The following is a 17,880-nucleotide window of genomic DNA, read 5'->3' as shown; positions in this document are numbered from 1 at the left end:
GCCTCTCACCTGTTCCTCCTGGAAGACAATCTTGTTGAAGAGGTACTGGAGGCTCTCGTTTGCATAGTTGATGCACAGCTGCTCGAAGCTGTTGAAGCTCAGGTCCTGCTGGGCGTGTGGTGAGGCTGGGTCCGGCCCCTCCGTGGCCAGCAGCCCGTCCGTGCCGCCCAGGGCCTGCCCACCCCCCGTGCAGACTCATCCCCGCCTTCCGCGGCCGCAGTTTCAGCAAACTGGAGCCCCTCCCACAGACCCCCTGCCCAGAACCCTCGGTGGCTCCGACTGTGCACAGGTGAGAACCTGACAGTCCCACGCAAGGTGGCACATGCAGTGGCTGAAGCCCCAGGCTCTGGAACCTTCTGCCTACGTTCCAATCCTGGCTCTGCCGCTTTCTAAGCCCCCCATGCCTGAGTTTCCCCACCTGTAAAATGGGGATAACGACAGTGCCCACCTCACAGGGTGGCTGTAAGGATTAAGTGAACTAAAAAGCAAAGTGCTTAGGACACCAGCTGGCACACAACAGGTGCCACGGGAGCAGCTGCCACTTCTGTTATTCTGATTTTGCCTGTCTCTCTCCATGTCCCCCACCCTAACCGCCCAGATGACTTCCACCTCCCCAGACACCACGGCCCACACCTCTGAGCCTCCGCATAGGCTGTTCCCTCCGCCTCAAATGCCTTGACTGGTTTTTAAGGAATTAGCTCAGGACGTCTCCTCCTCCTCCAGGAAACCTTACCTGAGGTCTGCCCAGCTAGGGTTCTTCTCTAGGCTCCCCCAGCGCCAGGCTGCCTCTGTTACAGCTCTGACCACATGTGTTTGTCAGTGTCCATCCTCATCCCACCCAGTCCCTCCTGGAAGCGTCCCAAGGCCAGGGCGCAGGTCTGGTTCTTTCTGGGGTCCCTGGTGTTGCCCACAGGGCCTGGCGCCCGGAGGCCCCAGGGAGTGCTTGTGGGCGAGCGGAGGGAGATAATCTTAGGGGAGGGCCCTGAACAGATGATGGTGTGAGAGAGCCCCCGGGGCCCCACCTCGAAGCCATAGATGTCCAGGATGGCGATGGACAGCGCGTCCTGCTGCGGGGACACCAGCGCGTTGACCCTGGCGATGAGCCAGCCAAACAGCAGCGCGTACAGGACCTTGGCGATGGCATCCCTGGAGCAGAGATGGTGTTTGGGGGGGGGGCAGGCACAGCGAGGGGGCGGGGGACCTGGGGCTCAGGTGGGAGGTGTGGCCTCACCTGGCATCCACAGCGCTCTCCACAGTCAGGGGGGTGAAGATCTTCTCTCGCATTGTCTCCTGCGGGGGATGCAGCCCCTGAGTGACAGTGGGTTGGCCACCACCTCCGGAAAGTCCCCAGAGGACTGGGGGTGGGGTGCGTGGGGAGGGGAGCCGGGGAGATGGTGTGACTTGTCTCAGGCACGATGTCAGCCAGGGGCAGGACAGACACCCTCGTCCCCCCTTCTGCCTGGCTTGCTGGTGGGATGAGGGCTGCCGGTCTGAGGGGGAGACAGAGGCAGAAGCAGACACAATGGTGACATCAGCCAGGGGAGGGCAGGGGTGTGGGAGATACTGGCCCAGCCAGGGGTCAGGGACAGCTCCCTGGAGCAGAGGGTACCTGTGTCGGGGCTTGAGGATCAGTAGGCGTGAAAAAGGGAACAGCATTCCAGGCAGGGGAAACAACCTATGCAAAGGCCTGGAGACTGGTGCCAAACATGCCTTTGGGGTCTGAGGTTACCCACCTCTGGGCCAGACCCAGAAGATGGACAGGTTGGGGGGTGGGTGAGAGGGGCAGGGGGCCCACATTGGACGGGGCACAAAGCAGCTCTGTCCAGGGCTGGCAGGAGGCTTCGATGGCATACCCCGCACCCAGGGACTCACGGTCACTTTGAAGGTGATGGCCTTCTGCAGGCCCTCGGGGGAGACCTGCAGCAGCTCGGCCACGGCCTGGATCTCCCGGGCGCTCACCACCGAGGCAACCTCCTGTGCGTCCGTCTGCAAAGCACCCACAGGAGTGCATTTTGAGCTAAATAAGCTTTTTATACGAGTTCCTATAAAAAACAGAAACAAGCGAGAACAGCCAGGAAAATTCTAAAACAGAAGAGGAGTACGGGGGTCCCTGGAGATGGTACAACATAAAGTTAGAATAATTAAAACACTGTGGGGACAGACACAGTTCGTAAACAGGTCAACGAAGCACAATAAAAAACTCAGGAGTTAGACACAAACATATACAGGAATTTTCAGTAAGGGATAAATACATATTTCTCAAGTTGAGAGACTGAGTCACTATCTAAACAAAAAAACAGGATCCCTACCTTGTACCTTACTAGAATAAATTCCTGATAAACCAGAGATTTAAATGTTAAAAAATAATCACAGAAACCATAAAAGGTCTTCAAACAATTATAGGTATAGGCTTTTATAATTTTAGAGAGATAGATCTCTAAAATGATACAAAATCTCAGGCTTCGCTGGTGGTGCAGTGGTTGGGAGTCCGCCTGCCGATGCAGGGGACACAGGTTCGTGCCCCGGTCCAGGAAGAAGATCCCACATGCCGCGGAGCGGCTGGGCCCGTGAGCCTGAGCCTGCGCGTCCGGAGCCTGTGCTCCGCAACGAGAGAGGCCACAACAGTGAGAGGCCCGCGTACCGCAAAAATACAATAAAATAAAATAAAATGATAAAAAATCTAAAATTTATATGACTTGATAAATGAAATACCTGAAAATAATTTTTTAAATCTGCATAGCAAAAAACCCCACCAAAAACTGAAACAGCAAAAAACCTGTAAACAATCAAAATATAAATGATAAACTAGAAAATATATTTGCAATTCACCCTAGAGACAAAGGGCTGATTCCCTAAACGTATATAAAGAGCTCTCATACGTCAATTAGAAAAAGATGACAACCCCAAAGCGGGGGAAAAAGACCAAATGGTCTGTGCTTCTGGCTGTGAGCCGGCGGTATTTCAGCCGGTTCTTCAGCCTCCAGAGGATGCCCACGTCCCGAGGGAGCGGGCCGTGCGGCCATGGTGTCCCCTCACCTCATACTTCTCAAAGTAGACGTTGCCCAGGTGCAGGATGGAGGCCAGGATGCGGAAGATGCTGTCCTGGTCCTCAGCGCTGAAGCCCAGCACCTCCATAGCAGCCAGCAGCCGGCGGAAGTCGTCCGCGTCGCTCTTCCCTGAGATCTCACAGTTCCCACCCTGGGCGAGGGCAGGGGTCGGGGACCCTGGGTGGGGGCCAGGAGCCCTCAAGGTCCCTGCTCTGCCCCGGCCTGCAGTGTGGCCGGAGATCCCAGTTCTCCTTCCACTCCCGAAGGTCGGAGGCTCCAAGCGGGCACCGCACACCAGGCCCTGCGCTGAGGGCTTCGTGTACGTTTCCTTCTTCTAATCCTCACACACCCCTGCAAAGCGGGACTGTGCTGTCCCCATTTTACAGACGACGAAAGTGAGGCTCTGGAAGGAAGTGTAGTCGCTCCAGGCCACTTAGTTCTATTCTAGGCTCCAGAAAAATGAAGAATCAGGTCGGCCTCCCCTACCCTGGCTTTGGACCCCAAAGACACCTGTCCCCCTTGCCACGATGAGACATCGCCAAGTCCAAACTCACCCTCCCAAACCTCCATCACCTTCGCTGGCCATCAGGATGCCACGACTTGGCTCTCTCGGCCCACACGGAGTGATGGCGGGAGGGGACCAGGCCAAGGGCCCTCAGACGCCTGCTGGCTCTCACCTGGTTCAGGTAGTAGTAGGTCTCGGCCTCCTGCAGGCTGAAGGCCTGCCGGAGCTGGGCGGGCAGCCCAGCCAGCAGCTCATAGAAGATGTGGTAGTTCCTCTCGTTTTTGGCCTGTGGGGTGGGTTGGAGGCTGCAGAGAGGGGAGCCGCCGACCTAGGTGACCCCGGACACACATACAAGCTCAGCTATGCCCACAGATACAAGTACACACACAGGCCTCAGGTGAGACTGGTGCCCCTGTGACGAGTGAGCCCCAGCCTGGCACTGGCGGGGGGTTGGGGGGACCCTGGTGTGGTGGTGGGGAGGGGCTTTGGGCAGGATTTCACTCTGCTTGGAGAAATGAGAGAAAGGTGGCCCTTTTTGCATGGGTACCAGCTACACAAGCCTCTGCACACGTGTGTCCACGGACCAGACGTGTACTCGCAGGGCCAGCCAGGGTGGTGGGCGCAGACTGTGGCCAGGCCTCCAGCCAGGCCCTTGGGACACAAAGAGGAACAAGGCAGACAGAAGTCCCTGGCCTCGTGGGAGCCCACCTGCTGACCAGGGGAGACAGACCCTCGGCAGAGCTCCGTGAGTGGCAAGAAGCGCTCTGCAGAGAAACAACGCAGCCAAGGGGGTGGGCAGTGGTGGGGGGCGGGGGGGGGCTGCATTTCTTCACCAGGGCTGCTTCCCTGGGGTGTGACCTTCAGCGAAGACTTGGAGGAGGTGAGGGGTTCGGCCACGCAGCTGTCTGCGGGAAGAGTGCTCCAGGTAGAAGGAACACTCGCTGCGAAGGCCTTGTGGCAGGATGGGGCCAGGTGTGCCTCAGGGACAAGGATGGGTCACAGGGGAGGGGAGGAGACACGGCCACAGGCTCTCTCACACACACACACACACACACACACACAGCCCGAGCCTCGTTCATCAGCTCAGCCAGGTGCCAGGCTCAGAGGTTCTGCACACCCCACACCCGACCCCATCCTGACACACCTGAAACACGATCCTGGATTTCTCAAGCAGGTACTGCGAGGTTATGGCACCAGAAATCACGCCCCTGGGGAGGGAGCAGAGTCAGCTATGCTGGGCACCATGCACGCAAGGCCCCGGGGGCTCCGCGAAGGCCCACTCACCCTTCCAGAAAGATCTCCACAAACTTCCCAAAGCGGCTGGAGTTGTCATTCCTGACAGTTTTGGCGTTACCGAAGGACTCCAGGAGGGGTGTGGCCTCCAGGATCTGGGCGCCAGAGGAAGACTCGGGCATTGCGGGGAGCCCGCGGGGGCCTCCCCAGGTCCCCCACCGCCCACCCCATGCCGCCCCGCACCGCACAAGCATGCGCACACGCACCCCTGATACCTTTATCTTCAGGAGCCGCCAGCACAGAGGAGGAGGGCAGGACAAGAACAGAAGCGGGTCACCCGCGGGACCGACCGGCTCCCCCCAGGACGCCGGGGCCTCCGACCGCGGAGGGAGTGGCCAAGCCCTCTGGGCCCTTGGCAGGCAGGAGAGCCACCAGCTGAGAGCAAACCCCCGAGCCTCAGAGCCCCAGGTGTCTGGGCTAGGGGACCGTGGCGTGACCCCAGGTGGGGGGTCTGCTGGGCCTTCCTGCCAAAGGGCTCTGGGGGTGTTCTTGCCCCCTCCCCAGCCACCGCCGGCGGCCGTGAACCACCCAGTCTCCTGGAAAGGCCTCCTACCTGCCCTGCCTTGCTCTCTCCCCTCGGGCTCCAGGCCCTGCACGGCCCAGCCCCATCTCCTGTCTCCTCTCCACTCTGCCCAGCACTGAAGTCCCCTGACTGTGCCCGCGCCAGCCTCTGGGCACTGGCGCTCTGCCCCCCTGCAGCCCTCAGCCCTTCGTACGTCCACATCTCTCGCTAGAGCGTCAGCCCCACAGGGAGGACTCTGTGCGCACACGCCTGGTGCTGGCATCCACATAGGACCTGGCAGTAGGAGGCTCTCAACAAACACCTGCTGGGGTGGGGGGGACCTCCCTGGTGGGCCAGTGGTTAGGGCTCCGCGCTTCCACTGCAGGAGGTGCGGGTTCCATCCCTGGCTGGGGAACTAAGATCCCCACGTGCCGCACTATGCGGCCAAAACATACAAAAAAAAAATCTGCTAAATGGATGAAATGGGGGGCAGCATTTTATGAGAGCAGAGCCGCTGGGGTGTTGTAGCTAATCACAGCACCCACTTATTAAGCACCTACTGCATGCCAGACCTTTGGCCCCAATTACAGCATCGTAAACGTTCCTACGAGGTAGGTCCTAATATCGCCCTTGCTTACAGATCAGGAAACTGAGGCTGGGAGAGGTGAGGCAGCGTGCTCGGGACTCCAGGGTCGGAAAGAGCAAGGGCCCAAAGCACCACAGCCCGTGCTCGGCGATGTAAGCAGTGCTTTCTCTGGCTGCATCATTTCCTCAGGATAAACTCTTAGAGGAGAAGTAGGGGGCCCAGTGTGCACAGAAATGATACACGTTACCTTGGGGACGGTGCCGGTTCCCTCCATCTGCTCACCCACAGTGTCGCTCAGTCCCAGAAATACTGTGCCCACCGTACAGAGGAGTGGACTAAGGCCCAGAGAGACATGGGGGCCAGCCTGGGGGTGCTTAGGGAGTCAGGGTCAGCCTGGGCTTTGGCCTGTACTGTCCCTTGGCCTGGGTGCCCCTTATGGGCACCTGGGGGTGGGTTCTCTCCTCTAGTGCCCAGCACAGGGCAGGGCACACGGCCAGGAGTGGGAACATCTGGCCCCGTGGGGCCGTCCAGCCCAACCCGCGGGTGGGCCGGTGCCTGTGGCCCGGGCTGAGCAGCAGCCAGCTACCCTGAGCCCCTACCCCGGGGAACCCTTGTCTCGCTCCCAGCCCAGAGATGGAGTCTGTGGCCCAGACCTCAGCTGATCAAGGCACGCCTGGATCCAGTGAGGACGCGTGGCCAAAACCAGTCCAACAAGAGGGAGTCCTGAGACTTCTTGGCCTGGTGGGCAGTGTGGGCCGTGGTGCTGTGGCACCATCGTGCTGACCACGGGAGACACATGAGGACGACGTTCAAACATGCGGGACGGCGAGGCCGAGACAAGGGACGTCGTTTGAGACCCTGGACCCAGCCTCGCCTGAAACTGACCCTAGAGCCAGACCGTCTGATTGCAGGAGAGGGCTCAACAGCGGCCAGGAGGCGAGTCCACGGTCACCCCAGCCAGCAGGCACATCTTCACAGCTCCTCTCTGCCCGGCCCAGCCCCTCAGACCCAGCCACGTCCCGCGCCTCCGCCATCCTCCCCGACCGCTGCCAAGACAGCTCCCCGCCATGAGCCTCAGACCCCAGCCCCTCCAGCCCGTCACTCTGGGACACTGGGCAAGTCACTGCCCTCCCAGGACTCAGTTTTCCAGCTCCCAGGGCTGCCGCAAGGCTCTGGTGCCGACAGAGCACAAGGCTTCCCGCACACAGGAGGTGCCTGACGCAAACGGCTGCCTGCCTACGCAGTCAGTCCTCTCAGGAGTCTACCCTTGGAGGCTTGATCCCCGGCCTGGAGCAAAGGGATGATCTGGTTGGCCTCCAGGAGACCCAAGCTGGGATGGGAGGGGCTGGCAGGCCAAGGTCGGTATCAGAAGCGGACCGCCAGGAAGTGACCTCTCCTGACCACAAAGCCTGGGCTGACCCCCTCCTCACCGAGGGCCCAGCAGCCCCTGCCCAGTGCCCCCAGATCACCTGCAGAGATCGCCACCAGCTAGGACATTGTGGCCACTGCAAACCTCTGGAGGGGTGGGCCGGAGTCTGAGCGTCATGTTCTGGAGTCTGAGCTGGCAGGCCTCGGCCTCTGCCCCACCTCCCCTGAGCTCCGGGCTCCTGGCACATCTACCGTCTCCCACCACCTGTGCATGCATGCCCGGCAGACCCTCAAGGGCACCTGCGTCTTCTCTCCATATCCTGCCCCTCAGCTGTTGGCTGCTCCCATAACTCAGGCCGAATGCCTGGGGCCAGCTTGGGTGTCCCCTCTTACAGCCCCGTCTGGTCCCTCACCAAGTCCTGGAACCGCACCCAGGCCAGCTGTGCTTACCAACCCCACTGTCACCTCTTTGGTTCGAGCCACCATCCTCCCTCGCCTGGACCACATTCTGCCCCTCTGCCGACCTAGCACACCACACCTGCTGGACCCCAGGGCCTTTGCACCTGCTCTACCCCAGATGTCTGCAGGCCCCACTGCCTTGCCTTCTCAGCAGGACCTGCCCTGACCCCTGCTATTTTCCTTTCTGTTTCCTACACTAGAACAAAATTCCCACAAGATGGGAACATTTATCAGACTGTGTTGCTGTTGCCTGCTCCCCAGAGCCTAGCCTGGGCCTGGCACACAGCAGGTCCTCGGGAAACCGTTACGGAGGTTCTGACGTAAGCAAACCTCCAATGCTGCAGACCCCAGCCAGGCCTTCTCAGCACCCCAGCCTCTCCTGACCCTACACTGGCCATCGCGCACATTCGGGCCTGTCCTGCCTCTTTCACGACCATGAATGTGAGGCCAGGCGGGAGGAGTGGACGACACCCCCTGCCCGCGTGGCCTCTTCTGGGGCCGCCCCTGGGGGCTGGAACGCAGAGCTGCGGGGGAAGGCAAGCGGGAGAGAACTCCTGGGAGGGGAGGCAGCAAGAGCCCCAAGTCCCACGAGGCCACTCTGTGCAGCCCTGGGCTCGGCCGCCCATCCTCCAAGTGGGGCCATAGAGTTTCGCCTCTTGAGGAGCACGAGGGGCGCTGGGCTGAGGGCCCTGGGGGGACAGACACACCTGCCGTGTGATGCCCCGTTTCTGGTTCATGGCCGCCAGGTAGCGCAGAATCAGCTTCGTGGCCTCAGTTTTTCCAGAGCCGCTCTCTCCGCTGACCAGGCAGAGGGGCAGAGTGAGCTCCAGCCTGTTCACGGCCTCTTCTGGGCTCCCCTGGCCCCGCCGTGACACAGGAGGACGTGGGCAGGCAGGCCGGCCCCCAGCCTCTCTGCTGCTCACCTGATGATTATGCACTGGCTCTGTTTGGCATCAAGCATTTTGGCGAAGGCGAGATTTGCAATTGCAAAGAGGTGCCTAGAGAGACAGGCCACAGGCGTTCCCGGGCCAGGCCCTGCTGCTGCTCCCAAACCTCCCAGGGAATGGGCAGGGGGACACCTCTGCCTGGCCGAGCAGCCAATCTTGCCGTACCCCACCCTCGGGGTATGCTCCCCACAAGGCTCCCCACCCAGGTCTGAGCCACAGTGGCCTCCAGCCCGCAGGAGGCTGTGGCCAGGCTCAGGGAGAGGCTGCTGGGCTCCCCACCGCCATCCACCACCCACAGCTGAGGGGCAACCAGGGACTTGCCAAGATCAGACAGGAACCCAGGAGACCCCCGGGGAGGCCCCCTCCCCCAGCCCTGGAGACACTCACGGGGAATTCTCAGCCAGGGCCCGCCCGCTGTACTGCTGCACCTGCTCCAGCCCGTAGATCCCAAACATCCGGTACGGGTTCACCGACACCAGGATGCTGCCGATGTACGTCTGCTGGGCAGACGGTGGCCTCAGGGCCCGTCTGTGTCCCTCCCTCCCCCACTCCTGGGAGCCGGGATCCCTGTTTCATGGGGACGGACATCTGTCTGCCTAGCCCTGGTGTCTGCACCCTGGGCCCCCGGACAGCTTGATGGGTCGTGTGCTCTGGTGGTGGAGTGTCAGGCACTGAACCAGGCTGAGGCTGGGCAGAGGGTGGAGCACGCAAAGCCCCACAGCCATGATCCCACAAGGGTGCCTGCTTCCTTCGTTCATTGTCGGGGCCCAACCCCTGACCATCCCCCCCGGGCCCCAGGTGTATGGCTCCCAGGACTCTGGAAGCTTTTACCCATCGGGCTCCTGGTGGGGGTCACACACTTCTGGGTTCCCTGTCTCCAGGCCTCTAAGACTCTATGTTTTAGGACTTTGGATTATAGCACTCCCGGCTCTTGAATGCTATGCTCAAATAGTAGAAACTCCAGGGTTCAAACCAGATGGCACAAGTCTGGGGCGAGCAGGAGAAATCCACGCTTCCACTGCAGCCCCAGGAGGCAGGGAGGCAGCTGCCCTCAGACTCAAGCCCAGGGGGGTCAGCCCCAGGCCTTACGTAGATGAGGTTCCGTTCAAATCTGGTCTTGAGGTTGGCCAGCACAGTGGTCTCCTGGAGATCTCTGTGAGGAGATGGAGAGAGGCAGTCAGGGCCCACCTTCCCCTCAGGGTAGGGCCTTGGTCAGAAAGGCCTGCATCCAAGTCCCATCTCTGACACCAACCGTGAGACCTTGAGCAAGTTACTTAACCTCTCTGTGCCTCAGTTTTTCTATCCATCCAATGGGTATGATAATCACTGTTCCCACCTCGCTGGGGTAGGGGATGCCCTCAGGTAGCAAACGTGAAGGCTGTCACTGTGACTGGATAATGCCATTAACCAGCACGACCCTCACGCCTGAGGCACCTCCAATGTGCCAGCACCCTCACACCAACAGCCACCCCACAGCATCCCGTGGGCGACAAACTGAGGCAGAGAGGCTGAGTATTTGCCCAGGTCCAAGCTGATAAGCGCCAGGGCTGGGGTCTGGACCCAGCCCATCTGAATTACTGGGCCTTTGTGACACTGCCTGAGCCTCGCTTAACAGGGGAGGAAACAGCCTCTGAAAATGTTCCAAGAGATGAGGGGCACCCAGGCGGGAAGCAGTGACCACTCACCAACCCTGCCACCCCCACTCACTCCAGCTGCGTCATGTCCTCCACGCCGTCCTCCCGGTGCTGCTCACGGAACCGTGTGGACGGCAGGTTGCGGATGGAGTGCATCTGGGGGAGACAGCCTGTGATCAGCCAGCCAGAGGGTGCCCGTGCGTGGCCCCCCGGCTTGGACATGGCCAGGACCCACTGCCGTGTGGAGGAAGGAGCCCTGAGGCCGGGCCGGCCGGGTCCTGTGGGCTGTCTGCCTCGGAACACAATGCTTAACTCCCAGGGACATGGCCGGCCTCTGCGCTGCCCGTCTTCCCAAGGGCCCTGCCAGGGGCTGAGCACACGCACGGGGGGCACTGCTCCCTCTGCCTGGCCAGAAGGCCTCCCACCTCACGTTCTCCCAGGCTGACACCCTCCTCCAGGGTGAACCCCAGGTCTGCCTGTGTGACAACTAGGAGAACATCCGCTTCTGGTGCCTGGGGCCTCCGGAAGGACCAGGACTTTCTCATTCGGCGCCGCACCCTGTGCCCCGTGCAGGGCAAACGCAGACCCACACGCACAGACCCACAGGCAACAGCGCCTGCAGCCCAGGTGCTCCCACGCCCACCTGTGGTCTCACACGGGGCCTGTGGACGTGCACACTGGCCTGTGGTGCCTGCCTGGAGGCACACACACGTGCAGGCACGTGCTCTCAACGTCCCTTGGACAGGTTTTCATGTGACAGGTGTCCCCGCACCTGGGGGTCTCGAGACGAAAGTCCCGATGCCCCCTGTGGGCTTCAGGCCCACCACTGTGCCCTGGTAGTGTGTACACTTGACCCCGCAGATACCACATCTGCCCGGGCCGTGGCACACGCACTCACAGGCTCTCCTCATTGGGCTGTGGAGCGCCCGAGCACACGTCCCAGGCCCACACGTGACCCGTGTGACTGCGAGCATATTTGTGAGCCCGCCTGTCCTGACTCTCGGGTCCAGTCTGCACCCCTCCCTGAGCGGAGAGGAAAGGGGACACCGGGAGGCAGCCCGCGTGCTAAGTAGGGCACAGCGGGTATCACCCCAGAGGCCCTGGCCTCCCGCCCACCCGCCTGCCCATGTGCGCCGGTGGCCGCAAACCCTGAATAATTCAGCCACTCACGTATTCCAGGGTGAGGAGGGCCCACGCATCCTTGCCCCTCACCCCCGGGCGCTTTGCGCCCCGCTCCTGCAACGCTGCGGCCCACACGGCACGGGGCACCCGCCGTTGGGGCCAGGGCCCCCCCAGCAGCCAGGCCGCCCCAGTCGCCATTGATGGGCCCGCTGGCTGCCCGCTCCACGGGGCACCGTCTGCAGAGGCTGAGAAACGCCCGCCACCCCTGCGTGCCCCGCCCACCCCAGGCGTCCCGGGGGAGGCTCCGGTGACCACCCCCCTCCACTGAGGGCCACCCGGCACCAGGCTCGTGTTCCGCCACGAGCATGGCAGCCAGGCACGGGTTTGGCACCCCTCAGAAAGGCTGCCTGCCCCACACCCTACGGGGGCCCAGACAGACTCCTGGCTCAGCCGTGATCCACTGTGTGACCTGGGTCTTGGCTTCCCCACTGTGCAGTAAAGAAGCTGGAAGGTTGGTTCCTGAGCCCTCACCTTTGGACAGTCCAGAACCCTGCAGCCCGGGGGACTGCCCTTAGGCAGGAGCCCCAAAGAAACAGAAGACCCAGTTTGGGGGAGGGTCAGCAGCAGGCAGAAACAGCATGAACGTGAATGGGGGGGTGGGACAGGGTGGGTAAGGCAGGGTCTGCAGTTTCGTACTCAGCCAAGATCCCTGCGGGGGGCTCGGAGTGGACGTGCCATCCAGATCGGACGAGGACAGGACTGCTTGGAGCCCAGGCTGGGACAAGATCCCTTCCTCCAAGTGCCTGGGGGCAGTTTCTGGCATCTCTGTCCTCTGCCTGCCTGTGTCGGGCATCCCCTTGTTTAATCCCCCAGAAGCTCTGGGAGGCTGTTCTCCCCAAGCTACAGATGGGAAGACTGAGGCCCAAGCAGGCAGCAGTTCGCCAAGATCCCGAGACTGTCTCCTGCCCTGCTTCCCAGGATGGAACCACAAGCCCTCCCTTTAACCTGTGCCCCCATACCTTGTTCCACCAGCCTTTGGGGCCAATCTTTTCCCCAGGGCCCCCGTGGGGCAGGCAGGCAGCTCCAGGGCCCAGGCGGCAGGATGGGGGGCGAGCGTGTACTCGTGTGCAGGGTTGATGGGCCTCCGCCGGCAGCCAGAGGCGGGACCAGAGCAGACTCCAGGCTCTCAGCCCGGGCCCAGGCTCTGGCTCCTGGATGGGAGGCTGCAGGGTAGCAGGACAAGCTCGCTGGAAAGAGCTCAGCTTTTGCACACGAGGCATGACCACAGCAAAACGCCCAGGGCTTGCCTGGAGCCATTCACCTGCCTTGGGCAGGGGTCCTGGGGCCCCAGAGGGCGCCAAGGGGGCTGGGGCCCTGGGCAGTGTCCCCCAGCGGCGCCATGGTGGCCACGTGGCCCTCATCTGGTCAGAGGTGGCCAGAGGGTAGGAGAAGCTGAGCCTCAGTGCTTTCCGCTCTGAGGGGGAATCCTTGGGGGGTGTCAGGGTCGGGGGTTCAGGCTCTGCTGGTGGCTGGGGGTCCTCCGGACAGGCCTCTTCTTCAGGCTTCTTGGGGCTCGGGCTGGCCGATTTAGTCAGCTGTCCAGGCCCTGGGTCGTGGTGTCTACCCAGGAGAATACCAGTTGAGTCAGAGGCTGGATCTTCAGGCTGGGGAGCAGGGGATAGCCCTGGGCCCACGTGCTGGAGGAAGGGGTTTGGGGGTACAGGGGTTGGCCTGGAGAAGCCACGGAGGCTGTCTGGGCCTCCCGGCCAGGGCGAGGGTGGCCGGTGGGTGTCAGGAATGTCCACGTCCCAGCTGGGGGCCAGCGGGGGCACTGTCCAGAGCGTCTCCGAATCCTTGGGCTCGCGCTGGCTCTTGCGGTGCTCAGGGGCAGGGGCAGAGGCAGCGGCAGCGGCAGCCGCCCGCCAAGACCCAGGGCCGGGAGGCAGGGGGAAGGACTGGCGCGGCCGGGGCTTCACGGCCCTGGTGGGAGGCTCGCTGAGGCTGCGCCACGTGCGCGGGAGGCGCGAGGGCAGGTTGAGCGAGCGGTTCCGTGGGCTGGGGCCCAGCAGAGGGGACGGCGAGGGCGGCCGCGGGGAGCCCAGAGCCGGCGACCGGGGTGCGCCCGGGCGCCCCGAGGCTCGGCGCGGGGACAGGGGCTCCCGCAGCGAGCGGGGACGGCGGGGCGGCGGCGAGAAGGGCGGCCGGAAGGGGCCGGGGCGGACGGAGGGCTGGGGGGACAAGGGCCCCAGCGGCGAGCGGGGCCCCAGGGATGAGCGGTACCCCAGGAGGGGCGGGCTCCTCAGCGAGGGCCGGGGCGAGTGCCCGGGGAAGCCGAAGGCCGCGTCCCGCCGGCGGGAGCCCCTGAAGGAGAGCCGGGGTCCGGGGAAGGCCAGAGGGTCAGGGGGCCCCTCGGGGCTCACGGGCGGGGGCTCGGCCAAGGCCCACCAGCTGGCCTGGGGTGCGAGGGGCACGTGAGCCGGGGCGGCCCAGGGCGGCGGGTGCCGGCGGAGCGAGTCGTAGGGCGAAGCCGGCGGGGTCAGGCCCGGGGTCAGGCCGGAGGGGGCGAGGGCTGGGGCGGGCGGCAGGCCGGGGGCGGGGCTTGGGGCGCGCGGCGGCGTCGGCGGACGGCGGGAGTTGTTGTTGTTGCGCGCGCGCGCCTGCGCCCTCCGCAGCACGATGGGCGTGCCGGGCCGCTCGGGGTCCATGCCGGCCAGCTTGTAGCCGAAGCGCTTGTAGGCCGCCTCCCTGACCGCTGGGCCTCGCGCCCGGGCCTTCTGGCTGCCCCTCAGCCGCGGGATGGGCTCCTTTTCCGACAAAGTCTTTTTGAGGAACCGCGCCAGCGAGGTGGCCGGGCGCGGCGCTGGGCGTCCGAAGTCCGACCTGAAGCCCAGGCCCCGGGGGGCGCCGAAGGCCGAGAGGGCACGCTGGAGGCGGCGCTGCCGCGGCGTGAGGAAGCCCCAGAAGGGGTGGCCGTAGGGCACCGGGGGCAGCGGCGGCATCTCATCCTCTTCTTCGTCTTCGTCCGCATCTCCCAAGGGCAGAGGGATGTCCAGGGAGGGCGGCAGGGGCACGTCCAACTTCTCCTTCCCAAACAGCTTCACTTGGGGCCGCGGGAAGAGGCGGAACCTGCGGATGAGGGACAACTTGGACCTGGCGGGCTTGTCCATGCCCTGCTGCTCGAAGAAGGCGGCGCTGGGCAGGCGGAAGGAGGTGCCCTGCCGCTCACCGCCCGCCTCCTCGGGCTCCTCTAGCTCCGCGATGTCATCCATGGGGTGGGCATACGGGTTGTGAGGCGACAGGATGGGCGGCGGTACCCACGGGTACGCGAAGGCCGGCTGCTCCGGCGGAAGATAGGGCCCCTCGGGGGGGTAGATGGCCTGGTCCCCGCCACCATAGATGCCTTCAGCGTAGGGGACTCCATGGGAGGCACCGTAGGGGACGCTGTAGGGCGGCGCGTAGGCGTCCAGGTAGGGCGGCGCGTAGGCGCCCAGGTAGGGCGGCGCGTAGGCGCCCAGGTAGGGCGCCCCGTAGACATCCGGGTAGGGCGCCCCGTAGGTATCCGGGTAGGGCCCGGCATACGGGAGGTCGTAGGCGAGGTCGTAGGGCGGGTAGGGCGGGTAAAGCGCATTGGAAGGGGCGTAGGAGTCCTGGTAGTAGCCGTGCAGTTGCGCCTCGCCCGCATATGCGTCGTAGTAGCCGTAGGGAGACGCTAACCCCGACGGGGGCGCGTAGGGGGGCTCGTAGTCGTCGTAGCCATAGCGGTAGCCGTAGTTGGAGTAGAAGGAGCCCCCATAGTCGTCTGGGCCGTAGTAGTCGTAGGGGTCCTCGGGCGGGTACCCGTGCGGGTAGTCATAGGGCGGCCAGGCCGGGCCGTGGAGGCCATAGGCGCCCCGGTAGGGCTCCTCCTCGTACTGGTACAGCGACTGCCGGTCGTAGTAGTCATCACCCTCGCGGTGGTAGTCGTAGTACTCGCCCAGGTCCTGGAAGCCCTCCAGCCCGTACAGCGACCTGCGGGAGCCCGAGTGCCGGAACGGGGCCTCGTCCTCGAAGGGCAGGAAGCCCACGGGCTCGCCCGACTCGTAGATGCTGTGGGCACGCGGGAACCTGCGCAGGCGACCCCCAGGCTGCAGGATCTCGGCGCCCGACGGGAAGGGCAGCTTGCGCGAGCCCACGCGGGAGCCGGAGCGGTCCATCCAGGCGTCCAGTGTGGCCTGCGCGCTGCCCGACTCCTCGGCCTTCTTGATGAGGAATTTCTTGGTGAGCCAGTTGATGGCCGTGGACGCCTTGCTGAGCGACTGGGCACGCGGGCGCAGGCGACCGTAGCCGCGCCGGCCAGGGAAGCGGATCACCATGAAGGACGGCTTCTTGCCCTTCATGGCGCGCTTCTTCTTGCCCACGCGCATCTGCGTCATGAGCTTCGACGTAGACTTGAGCACCGTGCGCGCCTTCTTCTTGCGTTTGGTCTTCTGGGGTCCGGTGTGGAGCCCCCAGAAGAATGCCGACGCGCTCCGGAACTGCCCCTTCTTGGAGATCTTGGGCGTGCGGTCTCGGAAGCCCATGAACAGCCGCGAAGTCCCCTTCAGGCTCCGCTTGGGCTTCTCCGGCTCCGGCGCCTTCTTCCCCTTCTTCCCTTTCTTGGCTTTCTTCTCATCCTCTTCTTCCTTCGCCATGGTGGCCACCTGCTCCCTGCCAGGCCGGCCGGTGTCACAAGCTCAGGGCCTTGGGGACACAGGGACCTGCTGAGTCTCCTGCCTGCGGCTGGACACGCAGCCTCCTCAGGCTCAGAGCAGCTGGGACTGTCCCGGTGGCCGGGGGAGGGACAGCCAAGCTCCTTCTGGCTGGGACCAGGCTTTCAGGAGGGCAGATCCATAATTCATCTCCTCGGGCCCCGCCTAGAATTTCACCCTCGAGCCTGTTGGAAAGCACCTGGGTGTTGTTTATGGGAAGCAGGGGAGGCCTGGCAGGCCCATGCTGGGGAGACTGCGTTGGCCTTAGAATCTCCATGAGGACAACCGTGGCTCAACCCCAATCAAGCCCTCCCTGAGCCTCTGCCGGCTCACCCACCGAAGTGAGTGCTTGGGTCACTGCGCCCCAGAGAGGGGAAGCCACCTGCCCTAAACCACCCAGCACATCTGTCCTGGGCCACAAGTGGAGCCGCATCTCCTGAGCCAGGGTGGGACGTTCAAAGCCCACCAAGTCACCTTGGAGGGGAGGGAACCTGGGCCCCTCCAGGTCCTGGGCAAGGGAGGAGGGGTGGTGGGCATGGCAGGTGCCCAGGGCTGCGGTCAGTGTAACCAGAGCTGGCTGGCCCTTGGGAGCGTGAATAATTTATCGGGGAGAACCAGGCTGCTGGCTCAGAAGGCAGGGCAAGAAGGGGGCTTCTCGGTTCCAGCAGGGCCTGGTAAGGCCATGTGCCTGGTGAGGGCAAGGGGTGCAGAGGAGCAGAAGCAGAGGGTGGGTCAGGCCTGGCTCTTATGCCCAGCTCTGCCACCGACGGGCTGTGTGGTCTCAGGAAAGCCCTTTGTCCTCTCTAGGCCTCAGTTTCCTCCTCTGCAGGATGGGAGTGATAAGGCTGCCCTGTGTCCTTCACAGGGAGGAAATGAGATGTGATGGAGCTGCTGGGCAGCATCCGTGGTGGAGGTGCCACACGTGTGGCCCATGTCGGAGGCCCCTGCCTGGCCCTGCCTCTCCTGCCGGTTTCTGCCTCTGGGCTCCTGGGCATGTGGGCCGTCGTGTGGGAGGGGAACAGCTCTGGACACTGGCCAGAGGTAGGGGCTTAGCCGGGCTGACCCCAGAGTCTGGGCCTTCCAGGAGTTCTGGGGCAGAGGGCCCTACTTGAGCCATGGAGCAAGCCCGAGGCCCTGATGTGCTGGTGGAGGTTGCCCAGGCCGTGTCCCTGCTTGGGCCCCACCTGGACTCTTGGTCAGCCTGGCCCCTGTCCCTCAGGACAGCATGCACTGACTTGTCCGTTCATTCATTTGTTCAGAAGCATCTGCTGGAAGCCTGCCATGAACCAGGCGCTGTCTAAGCACTGGGGACACAGCTAAGGAAACAGAAACCTGCCCTGGTGGCGCTGACATTCTAGGGGGCGGGGACTGGCAACAAACAGAGTGAGTGAAAGATACAACCGGTGGGATGGTGTGAGTGCTGGCATTGAAATAACGCAGGGACGCGGCATCGAGACTCGGGTATATAGCACCGAACGGCCTGGGTGAGGTGCCCTGGAAGTGACACGGGGGCCAAGAGTTGCAGGAGGGGAGGGAGGGAGGCCTGGGGGAGGCACAGCGGTCCTGATGTGATGGAGGAACAGCAAGGCCAGGGTGACTGAATGCAGTGAGGGGTGAAGGCAGGGGGTGGGGCAGAGGTCAGGGGTGAGGACTTGGCCACGGCTGTGGCAGAGAAGGGCTGGAATTGGAC

General features: G+C 63.4%; 1 protein-coding gene across 1 annotated transcript in view; it reads right to left on the bottom strand.

The window, feature by feature from the left end:
• Positions 1 to 16,133, bottom strand: part of MYO15A (myosin XVA) — a gene marked incomplete at both ends in the record, with an annotated part of 50,682 nt that extends 34,549 nt beyond the window's left edge. The window contains 16 exons of the mRNA XM_079725547.1: positions 10 to 105; positions 1,023 to 1,146; positions 1,232 to 1,290; positions 1,873 to 1,986; positions 3,037 to 3,198; positions 3,725 to 3,838; positions 4,697 to 4,760; positions 4,837 to 4,940; positions 6,181 to 6,268; positions 8,195 to 8,284; positions 8,472 to 8,558; positions 8,684 to 8,758; positions 9,095 to 9,204; positions 9,797 to 9,860; positions 10,415 to 10,497; positions 12,483 to 16,133. Coding sequence (XP_079581673.1) covers positions 10 to 105; positions 1,023 to 1,146; positions 1,232 to 1,290; positions 1,873 to 1,986; positions 3,037 to 3,198; positions 3,725 to 3,838; positions 4,697 to 4,760; positions 4,837 to 4,940; positions 6,181 to 6,268; positions 8,195 to 8,284; positions 8,472 to 8,558; positions 8,684 to 8,758; positions 9,095 to 9,204; positions 9,797 to 9,860; positions 10,415 to 10,497; positions 12,483 to 16,133 — 5,085 coding nt within the window. The remainder of the gene's footprint in view (positions 1 to 9; positions 106 to 1,022; positions 1,147 to 1,231; positions 1,291 to 1,872; positions 1,987 to 3,036; positions 3,199 to 3,724; positions 3,839 to 4,696; positions 4,761 to 4,836; positions 4,941 to 6,180; positions 6,269 to 8,194; positions 8,285 to 8,471; positions 8,559 to 8,683; positions 8,759 to 9,094; positions 9,205 to 9,796; positions 9,861 to 10,414; positions 10,498 to 12,482) is intronic.
• Positions 16,134 to 17,880: the final 1,747 nt, after the last annotated feature.

Source organism: Hyperoodon ampullatus, assembly GCF_949752795.1.
Source record: "Hyperoodon ampullatus genome assembly, chromosome: 19".
Lineage (NCBI taxonomy): Eukaryota > Metazoa > Chordata > Mammalia > Artiodactyla > Ziphiidae > Hyperoodon > Hyperoodon ampullatus.
Note: the sequence above shows the minus strand (reverse complement) of the source record. Positions and strands in the feature narration are given on the sequence as shown.